At 39.2% G+C, this 19,546-nt stretch overlaps 1 protein-coding gene across 1 annotated transcript in view; it reads right to left on the bottom strand.

Moving 5' to 3' along the window:
• Positions 1-19,546, bottom strand: part of LOC108942046 (glutamate receptor ionotropic, kainate 1-like) — a 35,954-nt gene that overhangs the window by 12,063 nt on the left and 4,345 nt on the right. The window contains exons 2-7 of the mRNA XM_018765096.2: positions 10,973-11,140; positions 10,330-10,587; positions 6,308-6,489; positions 5,032-5,085; positions 4,567-4,740; positions 4,315-4,458 (exon numbers count right to left, since the gene is read on the bottom strand). Of these exons, the coding sequence (XP_018620612.2) occupies positions 4,315-4,458; positions 4,567-4,740; positions 5,032-5,085; positions 6,308-6,489; positions 10,330-10,587; positions 10,973-11,140 (980 nt within the window). The remainder of the gene's footprint in view (positions 1-4,314; positions 4,459-4,566; positions 4,741-5,031; positions 5,086-6,307; positions 6,490-10,329; positions 10,588-10,972; positions 11,141-19,546) is intronic.

Raw genomic sequence — 19,546 nt, 5'->3', positions numbered from 1 at the left:
TTCCTCATGAAGTCAAAATCTCGTAACTCGAATAGACAAATCCCAAGTAAGCAGTAGTAGGCTTTTATGTCTGATGTTATGTGTGGAAAAGGATTAATGGAAGTTTAGAACAGAGGTTCATCTGTTTCTTGGCTTTATCAAATACTCCATATGTACTGATTTGCCCTCGTCTGATCCTTTGCCACCAAGATGAAAGCAAGCATATAAGATGACCAATGCACTAGTGATCACAGCTTATGGTGCCAGCTCAAAATCAATCACCTTTACTTCTGTATCTTGCTCTGCATTTTGCAACACCATCCACATTTTTCTGAAAGCTTCCAATGGTTTTAGTGCTCCATGGCCAGACACATGCAGCTGCACCTCTTTATGCCGTTGGCTGAAAGTCTGCAGATATTTGACAGACCTGCAGAAGACCATTCAAGCAGCACCCAAGTGGTACGCACCAAGGCTGAGACCCATAGCGAGGACAGCAAAAATCACTATATGTCCTACAGCTGAACAATCAGTCATAAATCACTATCTACGAGACTTGATCAACCGCTACAGCCCAACCAGACCGCTACGCTCTTCCAAATCTGCTCATTTGGTGGTCCCATGTACAAAAGGTAAAGCACGGAGGTTCTCGCTTCTGGCTCCGTTGTGATGGAATGACCTCCCCCTCTCACTCAGAACTACTGAATCTCTGTCCACATTTAAAAAAGGGTCTGAAAACTCACCTCTTCCAGACTCACTTTGCCCATCATCTCTTAAAGTCATGTAAGGTGTAAATCTTCATGCACTATAACTTTAAGATCGTGCTCGGATAAGCCTTTACGCAGCTACTCCTGTAATGTACTTAAATGTCTGTATCTCAAAAAAACAGTAAGTAGGAAGGTTATCAGAAATCGTCGATATTCTGACGGAAATGGTGGAAAGAAACAAACTGTACTTAAGAATCACACGTCTGCAGCTGTCTCTCTTTCTCCTAATGTAATGGACAAATTGAATTTTCTATGAGATGTATGTTGCTTTGGAGAAAAGCGTCTGCTAAATGAATAAATGTAAATGTAAATCACTACATTAAGCGGACTGGAAATGAGGCAAGGCATTCAGTAAGTTAGACCCCTGCTCAACGAAGGGGTTTGATGATTACAGTTGCCCCCAGTTTACAAATGCATCCTGAAAAGTATTTGTTTATCCGAAGACGTGATTTCTGTGTTTCAGCTGTAAACATTTCATGCCTTCCTGAGACCTAAGAGTGACACGCATTTACGCTAAAATATCACCATACCACAATGAGGCAGTTTCCCTTCATTAATTACCAAACACTCTACTGAACACTGTATGACTCTGTGTGTTTGTGTGTGTGTTATATTGCTCTGTTGACATCATGCATACATGATTGAGTAAAGTTAGGTGTAGAGTTTCTGCTAAATGAATAAATGTAAAGATATTGTTTTTGTGCTGTATTAAATGAAACTTCTTGTAAAGCTGAAATCTCAACTTGAATGGGAGTATCTTGAGGATGACTGTATTTCATCATACATGTGAGCAAGTGAAGATTTAAAGCAGTTGCAATTGTTAAGTCAGCTAAAACAGTTCCTCCTTCCCGTAGGCAAAATAATTCAAAACTTTTTAAATTATTTTAAATTGTGCCCATTTACTCTATCAATTAAAATGCATTTTCTCCTTGAGTGAGAAGCCCCTTAAAGTCCCTAATTTGTTTAATTTACATTGAATCATTGTCCTTGTGTCATTCAGAATTAATTTAGCATGTAAGCTTCATTGCAACCAGACAGGTTTAATCATTAGCAGCCTAAAGGGATAGAAAGAAGCTAGTTTAAAAAAGTTCCTTTCAATAACTGTCTTCTTTAATATTACCCCCTTCAATATTACCCCCCATTTTGCAAAACAGTTACAATGAAGGTCATTTCCTCAAAACAGCAGAAAAGAGGTTAGCAATTTTAAAACAAATAGCTCATAAAATAGCTATTCTGAAAACCTAATCGAAATAACTAAAAAAGCAGGGAATGGGTAGGAATAATACATGAGTTATTTGGAATAAAAGTACATTTCAGTACATTTCAGGTGACATATTTCTGGAAAAAAGAGAGGTGGAAGTGAGGTGCTGGAGGGTTTGTGGAAAATAGCACATCCAGGAGAATGAAGGACAGCGAGCATTTAAATGCACTGTACATGACTGACAGCCGGATGTGGCCAAGGGTTGGTATAATAATTCTTATCATAAATTTCGTGTATGCAAAACTCAATATGACAAAGAAGAATCGACAATAAACTGACCATGAATGGTTTTAGGAAGAGTGACTACAAAATGCAAATTCTTTTGCCTGTGATGGCCATTGTAATACATTGCCTCTTCAATTTCCTAACACAACTGGGTAAGAAGTCTGTTCATGGGGTCTGTTAATGGGATAGGATAGGATAAGATAGGATGATAATTTATTAATTCCTACTGAGAAACCGAAACCGCAGTTTATAATTTGAAAGTCTCTTTTACCATGTTGCAATTAATAAAAGCTAAATAATACATATTTCTGTCCACTAGGTTAGGTTGAGTAAAACTGCAGACAAAGGTATAATAAAAATTTTGTGCAACCCTTCCAAACTGTTTATCCGTAAAGGAGTGTGATGTCTGCAGTTTGTCCCAGAGACACTAGATAGGACACACTTCCCAATATGACGCCAATACATTGCAGTGTAATGCTTTAATTATTTTTTAATTTCAGAATTACATGAAAATTTAAACGTTTTAAAATGACAGAAAATAGGAATGTATCATATCTGCAATCTCTTTAGTGTTACTGACCTCACAATACAGGCTCCGTATTCATCAGCTACCGGCTACTTTTTACTTTATCATCTATTGAATCAAAAAAAGCTTAAAACAGATGTCCCTCAATTTATTTACAGATAAGCTACTGTAAATATGTTTAATAACCTTTAAGTGGAGTCAAAATTAAAACAAATTTTATAATGCATGCGAATAAAAATAGTCAACTCTCCATTTACTCTGAATTTTTTTTGGGGTTCCAGAAGAGATGACATATTGTCAAAATAACATAATGCAAACATATTTTTACAATATAAAAACATGAGTAGTGCCATCGGTGTGTTCTGAAAATGTATAAGCAGCTCCATGTATGCCCAATTTACCCCATGTTTAAGTTGCTGAATCTTAAACATAAAGAAAACAGCAAAAATAAAAAAAATACAATAATAACAATAAATATAAATACAGCAAATGCATCACAAATTGTAAACTCTGCTTTCTTTATGCAAGTTGTCAATTCACCACACGCATATCTCATCAACACGTCTAAATTTTGTTGAAATGAGTTAATGAAATGGGCTTTCGAGCCCTAATGTTTTGTTAAGATTCCTTTTACTTCTTCATTGTCTGGGGTCTCTGTGACTCCAACACTATACATGTAGAAATCATAATCGTAATTTTGAAATTAGCCTGTGTTCCCATGTCAAATATTTGTTTTCGTCACTATTTATTAAATGAATGTATCAAGCTGGTAAAAAAAAAATACTTTTTTAAAAGTGGGTCGGGTCTCACGGACACCAAACATAAGGGCCTAGGATGCTTTAACTCACTTGCACCACTCACACCTTTGCCTGGACGCTGGGCGATATTTTGACACACTAATTCACAGAAGTCAAGGGCAAAGCCAATTCAAATATGGCTGAAACTATCCAACAGTCCTTCTATAGCAAGTATTTTATCCTAAGTGTATTTTGCTGTCAACTAATGGCAGCAAGTGGAAATGCGGGCCTTTTTTCGCTCTGCAGCAGAAATTTTCAAATACACAGTGGCGGAAAAATATTACATTTAAATAAATAAACTTGGAAATGTAATCTTTAAAAACCTACAGTTTCAATGTTCATAAGACAAGGTACTAGTGCAAATACAATGCTTTATTGCACTTTTTGGATTTAAGTAAATCACACACACACACACACAGGCTGAAGCCGCTGGTCCTGAGCAGGGTTGCAGCGAGCTGGAGCCTAACCCAACAACACAGGGCGCAGGGCTGGAGGGGGAGGGGACACACCCAGGATGGGACGCCAGTCCACCACAAGGCACCCCAAGTGGACTTGAACCCCAGACCCACCAGAGACCAGGACCTGTCCAAACCCACTGCACCACCGCACCCCCCTTAAGTAAATCAGTTACATCATATTCAACAGTTATATTACTATTATCATGCAAATATACTGCATTTCAAAATATGCTCAACAAGCCTTGATATTATCCTGCCCTGAACCTGCAGTGGAGCTAATAAAATGAGAAGAGAGTGCGCATACCTCTTTGAACATGTTCATAAAGCGGGGTCCAAATCTCCAGGGCTTGTGTCTGTGGCACTGCAGAGAGCTAACAGTCATTTGGGTGGAGCGCTGTGAGGCCACGGCTACCATGTTCACTGCGTCATACATCAGGGCTGCCTCTGTCTGAGGAGTGCGACAAAAAGCCAGGGCTTTGGTTCATTTGACAGCTGACAAAAAGACAGACTGGGGACAGAGAAGGTACACCCAATGACCCTGTAATCCACTACTGACCGTCATCATGCCATCTAGGAGCCCAGTTTCAGGTTTGGGAGGAGCCTGGAGACGCTCCATGGACCATTTCTCCACCACAGAGGCCACACGAGGGTTCTCCATATTGATGAGGCGAAAGCCGGTCAGGTTGACTCCACTGTACTGGTAAGGCTGCATGTCGACAGCAAACAGGTCCTATGGCCACAAAGCGGAACAGCCCTCATTTTTCCACATAAGCCAGTTGTTGCCCTTACACTGACAGCCATGCCGAAATTCAAAAGTCACAGGGCATAATGTCCCTTTGCTTTGATGTTCACACCGTCAAACATTCAAAAAGATGGAAAGAGTATGAAGTCACATCAAAATTAATCACGCCACTAACATTTAATCAAATCGAACCATTTTGCACAATTATACCGATGTATTCTTTGAGAGATTTTTTTTTTTTTTTTGAAAATTAAATATTTATTTTCTCACTGTACTTACAAGTGTAGTAAAGAAGAAATGATAATATTCTGTCATCATCCCCATGGATAAGATCTATACGAGACAAAAAAAAACTGCATGTCATGAAACCAGACTACTCAAAATTCTAATTCTGTTTTTTTCTGTGAATTGACATTTACAAAAACTTCGAGTGACACCAATTTTCCCTTGACTTTTAAGGAAATTCAATCCTACAGGCTTCCAAGGCTACATTTTTGCCAGTTTAAGCCCATTCCCTGGCTGGAACTCTGTACCCTTAAACCCATTAACCCAAATTCAAAAACTATTTTTTTTTCAGATTCTGTTTTCGACTTTTTTCTCTGAGGGGCACAGTCCAAAGTGGTCAGACAGTGATAAGGTTCCATTTTAATTTAGTGCCTTTTTTTAGCCATCTGCAATATGTATCCCTTAAGTTGCAAATGCCAAAGATGTGAAACAAATTGTCCGAAGTACCCCTCTGAGTCATATGCTTAGTTCTAGTGCTGCTTATACCCAATGTTTCCAACATACTTTTGTATGGGAACTTATTTACATTTGCTTTTCCTTTTTAAGCACTTCAATATTTTCTTTCTATGTACAGATGCTCCTCGACTAATGATGGGGTTACGTTCCAATAAACCCATCGTAAGTAGAAAAATCGTAAGTCGAAAAAGAATACAGTACCGCACCTACCAAACATCATTGCCTAGCCTAGAATACTTTAAACATGCTCAGAACACTTACTGTAGCCTACAGCTGGACAAATTTATCTAAAAAAAAGCCTATTTTATAATTAAATGTTGAATACCTTTTTTCCACATTGAAAAAAAAAAAATTTAATCATAAAAGCATCCATCAGCTGTTGCACAATAATCAATAATGACAGTCACACCAACACCACCATGCGGCAAACTGTGACACCACAGTAACCAAGTGACTAAAGTGACTACGTACAGGTATTTTCATTAGAATTAGGATTTCCTGTAATATTGTCTATAAAATAAAATGCAAAGTATGTATGATTGACCATTACCCTTGTAGTCATGTGAACACAAGTCTACTTATTAATTTCCTAAGATGACATCCATTATTATAACATACGGTGCCAGTAATTTTCTGGCTCCCCGCTGGTTTTGGTGGCACTGTTGTCGATTGATAAGTGCTATCGTACCATCGGAACTTCGAAAAATTGTACCATCGAACCATCGTTAGTAGAGGAGGATCTGTATTTTTACTTTATTTTTCCAACCACTGTTCAAAACAAGTGAATTTTAACGGCAAAATCCAGTTTGCTCACCTGCTTGAGAATGTCAGCAGCTGTCTGGTGCGTGCAGTCAAAGATGACATAAAACTCCTTGCCTTTCTTCATCTCTTTGAGCAGCGGCCGTGCATCCTTGTTCCCCGTTGGCAGCTGTCGGATTTTTACTTTAATGTTATATCTGGATGGGGCTTTGATCAGCTCCTGAAGACGTATTAAGCCTTGAAGGGAAAAAAATGTTTTCGGAACATCAGTTACCATATATGTTGAGAAGAAAACAGTTGGATGTAAGAGCCAAGAGAAACCCTTATTTCAGAATTCACAGCTATGTATAATTACATGGCTCACAACGACATATGATCCACAACTTTAATTTCACAGTGACAATTCGGGAATCACAAAGCTAAAGGTGAACATGGAAGAAGGGTGTCACAATACATTGTTTATATTACACTGAAAAAGGAGGCACTCTCTAAATGGCACAGAAACAGAGATCCCAAGCCCACTGCTAGGAGAAAACAAACAAGGAAGCAAAGAGAAAAAGTGGACATTTCCGGGAAAGGCTTTCAGTGGCAATAAAACATGGTCTCTTGATTAAGGATTTACCCTAAATCTGTTAATTTGGGATTAGTCCATCAGACTGCTTCCATCCATATACATGCAGGATCTAGAGACTTCCAAAGACAGAAAGACAGACAGACACACACACACACACACACACATTCACATTTACATTTATTTATTTAGCAGACACTTTTCTTCAAAGCGAACTCCAATGAACTCTCTGTAGTGTTACCAGCCCACACACCTTATTCAGTGAGGTGACTTACACTGCTAGATACACTACACTACTTACAATGGGTCACTCATCCATGCATGACACATCCACACTCACTCACTCACTCACTCACTCACTTCTTGTTAACCACTTCTCCAATTCAGAGTTGTAGTGGTCTGGAGCCTATCCCAGAGACATAGGGTGCAAGGTTATTTAGGGTACGCTCTGGATGAGACGCCAGTCTATTGCAGGGTAAAGACACCCTCAGAAAAATAAACGTACCTTTTATATTTGTCTTGACAACTCATGTTCTCTTTTAGCTTTTAAATTCCCAAAGCTGTTTGTTTTATGGACACAATGACATAGGTAAGAGCTATCATTCTGTAGTTAAGGGACAAAAGTAAAACCTCAGCTTCCTCTCTGTGTACAGTTAAGATCTGAGACCATTCAGTTTACTGCCACTATCCATCAGTTTTATATTGCTGGAGCTGCTATAATCATTGCAAGCTGAAGCCCACAACATTGATTTTGTTATTCGCAAATCTTTCACGGGGTCTGAGCACCAGTGCGTCACCATGGCTAACTAAGTATTATGAGCAAATGTGATGTTATTAATTCCTCCTCACGGAAAAATAGAAATAAAGCAATCTGTTTCACGGACTGCCAGAGAGTAGCGAAGGAAGCTGCAGCAAACCTGCTAAAGCATTGCTTGAACCCTGAATATATAATCTCTACCCAACTTTTATAGCTATAGTACTTCAAGACTAGTCTTAGAATGTGTGTTATCACAAACAACAGTGGAAATAATGCATCACACAGTCTTGTATAGAAGGGTATAGCATAATACTCACTGAAATTAAATATTCCTTCATGCATTTAGTTTCTCTTTGTTGACCTCTGAGGTTAATTCAATTCAGTGTATAGTTCAGCAGCTCATTACTGTAATAACATATAACCAGGACTTTGGGATCTTGAAACTAATTCTCAGGTTCAGTAAAAGTATGAAAAATTGCTGTATCATATTGCTGTCTTTCTAGGAGCCACATATTCCCAGAGGGCTCAGAGATGAGTTGTCATCTGCTTTTCCACAATGTAAAAAATACTACCAGTTGGTCCATTAAAGTTGATAATGCATTCCAATATTGTCATGTTGTAATGGGTTTGATAAATGACACACATTGTAAATACAGAATCCCATAAAGTTTAGGACTGTTAAATTACTGCCATGCATTTCAAGGAACTGTAAACTCATCTATGAGAATGTAAAAGTGCATGCAGTTTAAAAGTGTATACAGTTAAAATACTTTTTGAAAATTATTTTGAGTTGGGGGGGTGTGGTGGCGCAGTGGGTTGGACCAGGTCCTACTCTCCAGTGGGTCTGGGGTTCGAGTCCCGCTTGGGGTGCCTTGCGGCGGACTGGCGTCCCGTCCTGGGTGTGTCCCCTTACGCCCTGTGTTGCCGGGTAGGCTCCGGTTCCCCGTGACCCCATATGGGATAAGCGGTTCAGAAAATGTGTGTGTGTGTGTGTGTGTGAAAATTATTTTGAGTTAACAGGCACAAACATCTCAGTTATCATTATCATAAAAATGTAAAAATTTCCCTCAGCTTTTCTGCACAAGGCAAAAAATAAAAAGAAGAAGAAGAAGAAGAAGAAGAAGAAGAAGATAATCGTGATGACTGTAACAGTTTCTGTTTATCTGTGATTCTATTTCTTTAACTACAAGTCTCCTTGCCTCATTTTTGTAGGTCTACATCTGGCTCCCAATAAAATAAATCTGACACCATCTAGGCTGAGGCAAAGACGAATATGCCAGAACAGCAGTATTATGAAAGTGATAATCACCAAAATAACTTAATATACCATCGACAAAATGCCAGAACCATGATGGATTTCCCCATCTTTCTAGGCAGCTGGTGTGTATGGGATTACATAGAACAATGTGCAAAATTTCCGCCAGCAATCCCTTGACCATTGATCTGAAATGATCAATTTCAAACTGGGGCTGCAGTTTAGAGATGGTCGGTTCAAATAATTGTTCTTCTAATGTATCATTAATAACAAGGCTCCCAATTAATAACCTCAGCTGATGAATTCCAAATGCTTGTAAACTGAGTGCTTGAAAGTGCTGATGCATTTGTCTTGCTTCTGAAACTTATTTATCCATGGAAATGTAGGCCCTGCTGTGCATTTGTTATTTTAGAAGGAGAATGTTAAACATATCCAGGAAAAAAATCAATATTAGTGTGAAAGCCCACTTGTTTTGTCTGTGACCTCTTCAGCTTCAGGTAGGTGGGTTTCAGATTAAACAAATGGCAGTGCATCTGCGTTTAAATACAATTTTCCCCGGTGATTCTGTGCTATATTAGAATAAAGGGCATTCGGGTTCCAGAGACCTCAGAGACTATAAGGCTGTAATAGCCAGTACTGTTGAAGTAAAACACAATCATGAAGCCCATTAACCCCTTTTGCCTTTCATAAGGTACGTATGTTCATTTTTCCCAGAGTATTTTAATTGTTCTGGTTGATACTTAAAATGTTCTAGTTGATATTTCAAAGGTTCTGAGTAGACTGTTGACAGTTTACACACAAAGTTTAACAAACAAATGGTTTGCTGAGATTTAAATTTCCTGTCAATGGTGTGATATTAAGGGATTGAGCTGGGCAGGAGATGTGGTCATAGCTGAACTTCAGTGGCACCTTGGGAGCCGGTAATGAAACTCACAACTCGCAACGCCATTCTTGCTCAGCGCTGTGTTTCCAAAGCAATAATCTGCTGAAGTCTATGGGGTACAAGTCACCAACTCATATCCTGACCCAGAACTAATATGCCCCTACAGAGCAAAGGCAGTGTTATGGAGCTGATCCAAAGGGTCTACATAGTGAGAAAAAAATCAATTTTTTTCATAGGAGAAACAGGCTAACCTCATTTTCCCACAAAAAGGGCAATGCAACATTGTATGTTTAGGAAACATATTCACTCAATGTATGCTGAATAATGCACAATATCTGCAGATGCATTTTTAAATTACAGTTACACTGTATTCTCAGTTTGCCAGTTTATACTGTATATGTATTATAAGTATCATCATGTATTATAACTATTATCATTAAATATCATGATGTATGTAAAACCTGCAGAACTGTTATATTTCCATGCACACATTCACAACTGATCACAATCTTTCATTGGTTTTCATATCAACAGAGCCATGACCTGGAGCCATTCCCAAATTATTTTGTTGTTTCATCCCAATCGCTATCACTCAGCTCCCTCAAACTCACCGGTGCTGTCCTCATAGACCACAGTGACGGCCTTCCACCTGTAGAACTGCACGATATCCAGGATGGCCCGGCTGATGGAGGTGTACTCAGGGTACAGGTTGATGTAGAACGTGTCCTGGTTGTCCACAGTAGGATGTTTCCAGCGCGTCTGGATATGGGGCACCTCCAGGGCATTGCAGATAGACTGGACCGCACTGACCGAGGAGCTGTGGGAGGGGCCGAATACCGCCGCCACGCCCAGGGCCAGCTGGTCACAGGCTGTGGGGTGGTCCCGGGTGGGAGAAGAAAGAAAGAGAGCACAGTCGAAGAGGAGCTGGTGTTCAGCTCCTAACTGGTAGATTCCATAGATGCAGACCACTCTGATAAAGCAATTATGACCATCATGTTGGTTTCATGTTTCCAGATTTCACTAAAGCGACAATCTTTGGCACATCACTCTGCTCCCTTTGTTCTTCGTAGGCCTGAGACGTCAGAACTGAACAGAGAAACTGTTACACAATTAGAACATTGCTTTCTGTATTACTCTGCTCTAATTTTCAACCAGCGATTTTACCACTTTGTTTCTAAGACACTATATTTAGTGGAACAAATGTTTAATGTAGAATGAAAAACAGTTATCACTGTTTAATGGGCAGAGACCTACCTCTTCTGGAGGCTTCAAAACTGTCAAAGAGGTTTATCCGTTGAATATCATAGGTCAGCGTGGTGTTTGGCATTAAGGTTCGGTTCCGGTTTATGTTGGTAACAGCAAATTTGAAGGCTAATTCTTCAACACTTATAGGCTCATTCTCAAGGGTTTCAAAAATTCCCCCTACAAAAACAAGGAGAGGAGAGAATTGATTTTAAAAACAGTTTTTTCTAACTTCATCGCTGCTCCAGAGTATTACCAAAAGTACATTTTTTCCGGAGTTAATACTTTTAGGATCTGTGGTTTTTTGCATACATACATTACTAAATAAAAATGCTACCGAAAGAAATAATGTGGTTAAACATAATACAGATTATGTAAAGTTTACTGTATTTATTACTGTGGGTCTGAGAGCATGACAAGGCAAGGCTTCATGCAACAAATGCAAGAAAACAACAGTGCAACCCAGTGAGGTTTTTTTTTGTTTGTTTTTTTAAAGAAATTCAATAAAACAAGCTTTGGCTGAGCCCACAGAACATGCAGCTGTACAACAGTCAGAACAATGACTGGAGACACACACTCTGATTAAACCAAGCACAAATCTTGCTGTTGTACATTTCTCGAGAGAACCAGTGTCCTTAAGCAAACGGGTGCAACGTTAAATGTTTTGCTCTGACAAAAAAAAAAAAAAACTCTACAACCAGCTCAAATACACCAAAGAACTCAAAGGATTAGAAACAATTAAAAATCTAAGAGAATATGAGTAGGTAATGCAAAAAGGCTCAGAAACATTCTCTAGATCCGTTCATATTAAATTGCAGTGTCAAATTGCAGATTTCTGCTAATTATGAAACACCACATAAAAAATAAAATAATCCTCACAAAAATGTGAGGAGAATTATTTTAAATAAAACAGATGTAATAAATGTGAGGAGGATTATTTTAAATAAACCTGATGTTTTCATTACTACCACAGCAGTTGCAATAAATAGAAGTGCTGCATGGGTATTAGGAGAGGATTGCTTGGTTAATGCAAGGAAAGAAGAAGTAGATCATTTTTCCAGTTATCAGTACCATCGGAGCACTTAAAGATTTCTGTACAGCGAAATGTGTCTGCAATTCACAGCACATTTGTATTTTTGTACACCACTCAGTGTAATATGTAGCTCAGATATCAAGATTACACCAAATTTTACCAAGAGTTTGAAATGCAAATAATAAGTGGAAAAAAAACATTGAAAAATTTCATAGAATCTCAATATGGCAGTTGCTATAAGAAATATTAAACACCAAAAACCTTACTCTAACAAGCTGGTTACACAGTTTAATACTGACATACAGGAAAGTTTGTATACACACACACACACACTTCTGAAACCGCTTGTCCTGAGCAGGGTCACGGTGAGCCAGAGCCTAACCGGGCAACACAGGGTGCAAGCCTGGAGGGGGAGAGACACACATCCAGGATGGGATACCTCGCCATCGCATGGCACCCTAAGCAGGACTCGAACCCCAGACCCACCAGAGAGCAAGATCCGGCCAAACTTGCTGCGCCATCACACCCTCCCCTTAGTATATGACAACAATATACATGAAAGGCTGAAGTACTCTTACTGGGAACTAGTTTTTTTTAGTTTCTCGGTCCTGCCAGCTTTATTTATGCACATAAGAGCATGGGCAACAATCAAGTTTACCATGACACAAGGGAGGTGTCGAACTCATGGTCATAGCCATGGGCTCTGCAACAATAAACCTCCAATAAATAAAGATGCCCCCTTTCTACAAAAAAAAAGAAAGAAAAAAGAAGAAACTGTTGTTGAAATTATGATTCATTCTGATGACCCAAAGAGCTACAACAAGAAAACAACCTAGGACACCTGATGTTCAAACTCTTACAGGCATACTGCCAGCTGCTGTCCCACGCAGATGAAACCGGAAAAGAATAATAAATGCTTAAAGTCACAGGCGAGGGGAGAGGGTTGTCTGCCTTTTAAGGAGAAAAATAGAATTAAAGCTCCACTATAGAAATAGAATTACTGTGATTTAGCATGTCGCACGTCTGGTGGGGAAGAGGGCGGCAGAGCTAGTGCCTGCACTTTCAGTATGGGCTCATTGCCCTTGAGCAAAAGACTCCAACAAATAGCAATGAAAATGAGCTGGAAAACAGTGTGTCAAAGAATGAATGAACAACGAGATTTCTCACAAAATCAGTGACCTGGATGTGTGGAGCAAGGTTGATTCTGAAACATCTGGACCATGTCAATGATGGCAGCAGTAATAACCAGTTTGACTGGCTCAGCGAAAAATGCCAGCCGCGTTTTACATTTCTTCAAATTAATATGCAGGAACAACAGAATGAATGGCAGTTGACCCAATATTGTCCTCAGCATCTACATAAGTAGCTTTCCAGTTCTGTTATATACTGCAAGATGAAGTCAAACCAGTATGTCTAAAAGAAAAACAGGTACGGCGTCCTGGCTCAATTCCCAGAAAGTATTACTGTTTTACATCACTGTTAATGAAATGATCAAGGAATTATATTCTTGCTGTGACCTCGGTGCATCTAATATTTAATTTATGGTATCTTTGTTCAAACTGTGTTGTGCTTCAGATACTAATATTTACTCATTTCAAATTCAATATCTCAAAATTCCAGAAGCAACACATTAATAAAAGCACAGCCACAGTTCAAATGGACTGAAGCTGTGTTCTGAAATCTATATTCCAGCTTGGTATTCTACACCTGTTTGTAAATGGCACCCCTGGAACGATAAAGCCATGGGCAGGAATAGGTCGCTGTCCTTTTCTATGAAAACAATCTTTGTGGAAAGGCTGGTGAAATTGTGATTGACTCCGAGGGAGAAGGAAACCAAAGACGGGGGTTGGGGGGGGGGCCTTCCCTCTCTGGGCTTTGATAGTGAATGACCTTCTTCTTCAGTTCGGCAGCGCAGCCTCCAGCCTTGGACTGAGAGAGCCTTGTCTGTGCTGCCAAATCACTCAAAGACAGCCTTTTAAGTGACATTCCTAATTATAGTTATCAAGCTTCTTTGAGCAGCTGCTAGAGCTTGTTACTGCTTTTAATTCTTTTTTATTGAAATATAACATTTCACAGCAAGAATGGGCAAATTTATTGTATTATACATATTTCTTAAATATTGTTACATCTGTGTAAACTCATCTTCCCATGCTGGAAATTTTAGAAATTAGAAATTTAAAATAAGGTTGTCCACAATATTTTACTTTCTATAAACGGCAAGTTGAAAAGTAATATTAAGCTGAAAGAACTTTTACACTGTGTTCACAAGGGATGGCATGGTGGTGCAGCAGGTAGTACTGATGCCCCACAGCTTCCGGGCTGTTGGTTTGGGCATAGATTTGACTCCATGTTCCTGTGTGTTTCCTCCCACAGTCCAAAGACATGTGTTTCAGGTGAACTCATCTCTCAAAACATCTCATCTTATTCATCTCTCACTTGTTTTATGTTTATGTGAGTGAGAAAATTGCCCATGAAAGACAGGTGTTCAGCCCAGGCTGTACTTTCCCTCGTACCCTGTGTTTTCAGGGCAGACTTCCAACCATATGGATCCTGCACTGAACATCCAGCTCCTGATTATGATTATGGATAGACTGTGAATATAAAATGGACTTATTTAAATGATCTAAAGCAGATCTAAACCATTCCAGTGTTACTAACTACACTAACTACACTCACCATGACATAGAAAATAAACATATGCTCTCTAGGTTTCAGTAATGACACAAGGAATCAGGACAGTGGAATGAAATGTGTTGACACATACAAAACATACACAGTGATGTGTACAAGGCAAATTGGACTTAACATGGAACACAAAGTCAATGAAAGAAAACCAGATGGGACTGCATTCAGCACAACATCCATTTTTTAATCACTCACTGTAATCAACACCAGTTCCACACACAATGTTTCTGCTTGATGAGTGAATGAGAAGGAAAACATATCACTTGCAACTATGGGTAGTCTGTTGTTTTGGTATATCTGCATCTACATGTAGTGAAAGTAATGATGTAATACACTTGACACTAAGAGTGCAGTGATTTCCTGGAGTCACAATGCTCAAGTTGTGTTTATTCCCTAATATTCAACATTTGGGGTGTTAAGTCATACAGCTGGCATTCTTTCAAATAGTCCAGAAGATGCTTTCATCAGTTCCTCTGACTACACAAGATCATATAGGTTTGAAGTACTTTACTTGACTACTGCATTTCATCACGTCTACAGAGAATGTAAGGTTTCCACCAGCTGATAGGTACAGATGGTCCCCGACTTACGATGGGGTTACGTTCCGACAAACCCCAATATCGTAAGTCAAAAATGCATTTAATCTACCTAACCTACCAAACATCATTGCTTTTTATTCTTTAAGATGGTCAAGATCATCGATTGCGAAAGTCGAAGTTCACGTGCTATAGCCATTACATGCTTGCCACCCTCATGCTGGACAATTATCTTGAGTTTCTCCTCCAGAATAATTGTCTTCCTCTTCTTCTTCTCACTAGTAGCAGGAGACATGATGGATGGACGAAACACAAAGTAGATACGTGGCGGGGTATCCAAAAAGATGCTGGAAACACAGAACACTGTAGAGTATCGGTCGTATACACCAGCGACCATGTGGCAGATTGGGGGATGCGGATCACTGCCGCTGCCCAGCATCGAAAGAATGCCTCTCCACATATTGCTTAGCCAGGAAAAAATCAAAATTAAAAATTCAAAGTACGGTTTCTACTGAATGCATATCACTATCGCACCATCGTAAAGTCGGAAAATCGTAAGTCGGACCATTGGAGCTCGGGGACGGTCTGTATTTCTGGAGTATGAAACTTTTCTGAATGTTTACCCAGATTTGAAGAAACACATTTAGCAAATCTACTGGGACAAGGGTACTTTGATTCAGGATTTATGGATTCTAAAGACTTTATTCTGAAACTCATTGGTTGGGCAGGGTGTCAGGGAGAAGGAAATCAGATCTGTTCCTTCTCTATCTCTCACTACAGGACCAGTCCTTTCTCACTGTCAGGCAGGGGTTTAAGTCCTCCAGCATCCCACAATATATTGCAGATTTTGGTTGCCCATCTGTTTGGGGTTTTTTCCGCTTCACAAGTCTACTTCCAACTCATTGAATATGTTACACAACATACTTCCATGGCTTCAGAAATGTGTTGTCATGCAAAACAAACACAGAAAGTATATTCTGGATCAGACAAAGCTCCGCCACTGTCACAGTTTACTGGAATAGCATGTACTGTAATCAAAAGCAAATTTCTGTGTGTTTGCAATGATCAACAAATCAAAGGGACATCTAAACTGCTCTTACAAAAACTTCAATATTATTTACTAGGTAAATATTCAAATTCCCACATCACCACCTACTATAATGATATTGTATATTTTTGTAATAAATAATATTGCATAAGCAAATGCTTTTTAAAAGAGCATTTGATTAAACAGCTTGCATTTGGTGATCATGGAATGGGGAACACAATTACACCAAAAAATAATAGACAAGATTTCAGCAAACTTTACGAACATGAGAAACAAAGTTAAATTTTGGCATGTTAATAATTTCATTGTTTAGTTGATGAGGTCCAACCAATTTGAATATGTTTTGGACACATTAAATAAGGGTTTAACTAAATCCTATGAAACATTTTTTTTAAAGTACAGGCTTATATTATCGAAGCAGTACAATTTACTCCTGAAAATCTGCATGTAAATTGAATTTTCCTCAATTTATTGTTTCTAATGGCACAGAAATATGGAGCCATTTTAGGTGACCAAATGTACTTGGTTTTATGGTTTAAATGAAGTTTCCTCAACATGCTTCCATATTCCACTATGAGAACGTCAACATGCAAGCTGCTAAATGGATTCAAAAGTGGACTCATGAACATCAGAATGAAGGCATGTATCTTCATAGGTCTCTTTCCCTTCAATACATATTAACATCACTAAACTTTTATTAAACATTCTGGAGCAGAAATTTCATGACAGATTTCCACCTCCTTCATCTCAAGAACTGAATAGCTACCTTCTCAATAAATCATTGAATGTTAAATAATACTCAGCTCCAAAGCTGTATTACAATTTGGAAATAATATCAGTGTTACAGGTGAACAAAAAGCCTTCTGAAGCTGTCATCCAAGTCAATTGATTCTTGCACAGCGAGTAGTCGAAGTTACCTGACTCAACATAAGAGATTTATCGCTATGGACAGAAGGATTACAGGTGGTCCCCGATTTACGATGGTTTGACTTACAATTTTTTCGACTTTACAACGATGAGCTGGCGATAGACATTCAGCAGAAACCGTACTTCGAATTTTGAATTTTGAATTTTGATTTTTTTTCCTGGCCAAGCGATATGCGGTGCGATACTCTCTCACGATGCTGGGCAGCGGCAGTGATCCGCATCTTCCAGTCTGTCATGCAGAAGTGTGTATTAGGTGTATTAAATGCATTTTCGACTTACGATGGGTTTCACGGAACATAACCCCATCATAAGTCGGGGACCACCTGTATATAGCACTGACACCGGAGGGGCACCAGTTCTGTGAGCTCTACAGATACCAGTTGTATTAGGAGGACAGGAGAAAAATGGGTCCAAAAGAAACTGAGACTCTTGGTTGAATGCTAGAAGGTATTCAACAGTTCTAAGACAGAAGAAGCTAATTCCGCCACATCAGAGGCCCAACAGAAAACCTAAGGACTCTGGATTCTTCAGCTGTTGTGAGTGAGGCCACCAAGTCACCAAAGGTAGAAGAGTGCAGTGCTCTTTCCGGCTACAGGGACCGATAACATCCTGAAAGAATCACCATGCTGATCCTTTGACTGTCTAGTAGGCTGTAACCGGAGTCTTGAACTTGGAAGCCAAAGGGAGCAAAAATTACTTTTGATCAGACAGAAGTTAAAATACTATAAATGACTATCGTTATTTATAAACGGAAATACACCCTTTAAATCAGAGAACAGCAGGAGGGTCTGAAGAAGTCTTTATCATACTGTTTTGAGTTTACTCTCTCCGAAACAAGGTTCTGGGCCCAAAAGGATCTAAATGAAAACAAAGCATTTCAGTGTGCCAAAAATGTATGTCAAGGTGAACTTTTCATCAAGTGCTGCCAAACACTAGAGGTGTTTAAAAAACAGACGAACACCAGCTTAAACAAAAGTTTGTATCTTTACATCCAGGCAGTGTTTCAGCATTATTAACGTGGCTGTATCCACGTTATCAGTGTCAGTTTAGTCTAACAGAGATCGCCCCAATATGCTGAGCACATCAAATCCTTTCTTTGATCATCAGATACAACAAAAAAAATGTAAAAAAGCACAGCAAAACTGCCCATTTACTGAATTTCTTGGAAACATTTAATAAACCTTTCTGAGATATTAAATAAGTGCCAAATCACACACACACACATTTTCAGAACCGCTTGTCCCAAATGGGGTCACGGGGAACCGGAGCCTACCCGGCAACACAGGGCGTAAGGCCGGAGGGGGAAGGGGACACACCCAGGACGGGACGCCAGTCCATCACAAGGCACCCCAAGCGGGACTCGAACCCCAGACCCACCGAAGAGCAGGACTGTGGTCCAACCCACTGCGCCACCGCACCCCCTAGTGTCAATGTTATTCAAAAGAAATAGGATTTCTTGAAAACTGGGGAAAAAAATTATCATTACGCTTAGTCATTAATGGATTTTGCAGCTTAGTATTCGATAATTGTACTTGAATTTAATTTGGATTTTATTATTGTCCTGCATTTGGCTTGCTTTTTTTTTTTTTTTTTTTTACAATTTTCTTTTATTTTATTCATTTAATCTAATTTAACACAACCATATGTAGGAAATGCTACAGCTGTTAAATATCACAAATCCACAATCCAGTAAAAGTGGTGGATATCTTGCGAGATGTTTTCAAATTGGGGGGTGCGGTGGCGCAGTGGGTTGGACCATGGTCCTGCTTTCCGGTGGGTCTGGGGTTCAAGTCCTGCTTGGGGTGCCTTGCGATGGAGTGGTGTCCCGTCCTGGGTGTGTCCCCTCCCCCTCCGGCCTTACGCCCTGTGTTGCTGGGTAGGCTCCGGTTCCCCGTGAGCCCATATGGGACAAGCGGTTCTGACAATGTGTTTTCAGATTCAAATTCTAGCAGCTGAACTACAACTATGTTTTTTTTTTGTTTTACCTGGATGACAAATCTTTGTGCTTTACCGAGCTATTCAGCTTTATTTAACAGGGCAAAACTGAAGTTTAGAGATGACACAATATGTATATTCATATCATCAGTTTTCATTACCTTTCCATTTAAAGCTACAGTAAGGGTAGCAGGTATCAATGATTAGTGTTGCTGTGTTATAGTCTTGCTCTAAATAAATAAAAGGAAATTGCTTTTCATAAATGGCTAAATAATAGTAAGTAACAATGTACAAACATAACAGTAAAAGTGACCTTGGACAAAAAGGTTTGCTAAATAAAGAACAATAGAAGTCTCACACCTAGGAAAAACTCTCCCTACTTAACCAGTTTCTTTTCAGTGGAGATAAAAAACAGGGCCATT

Source organism: Scleropages formosus, chromosome 10 (genome assembly GCF_900964775.1).
Source record: "Scleropages formosus chromosome 10, fSclFor1.1, whole genome shotgun sequence".
NCBI lineage: Eukaryota > Metazoa > Chordata > Actinopteri > Osteoglossiformes > Osteoglossidae > Scleropages > Scleropages formosus.
The sequence above is the reverse complement of the archived record's forward strand: the minus strand, read 5'-3'. Positions and strand labels throughout refer to the sequence as shown.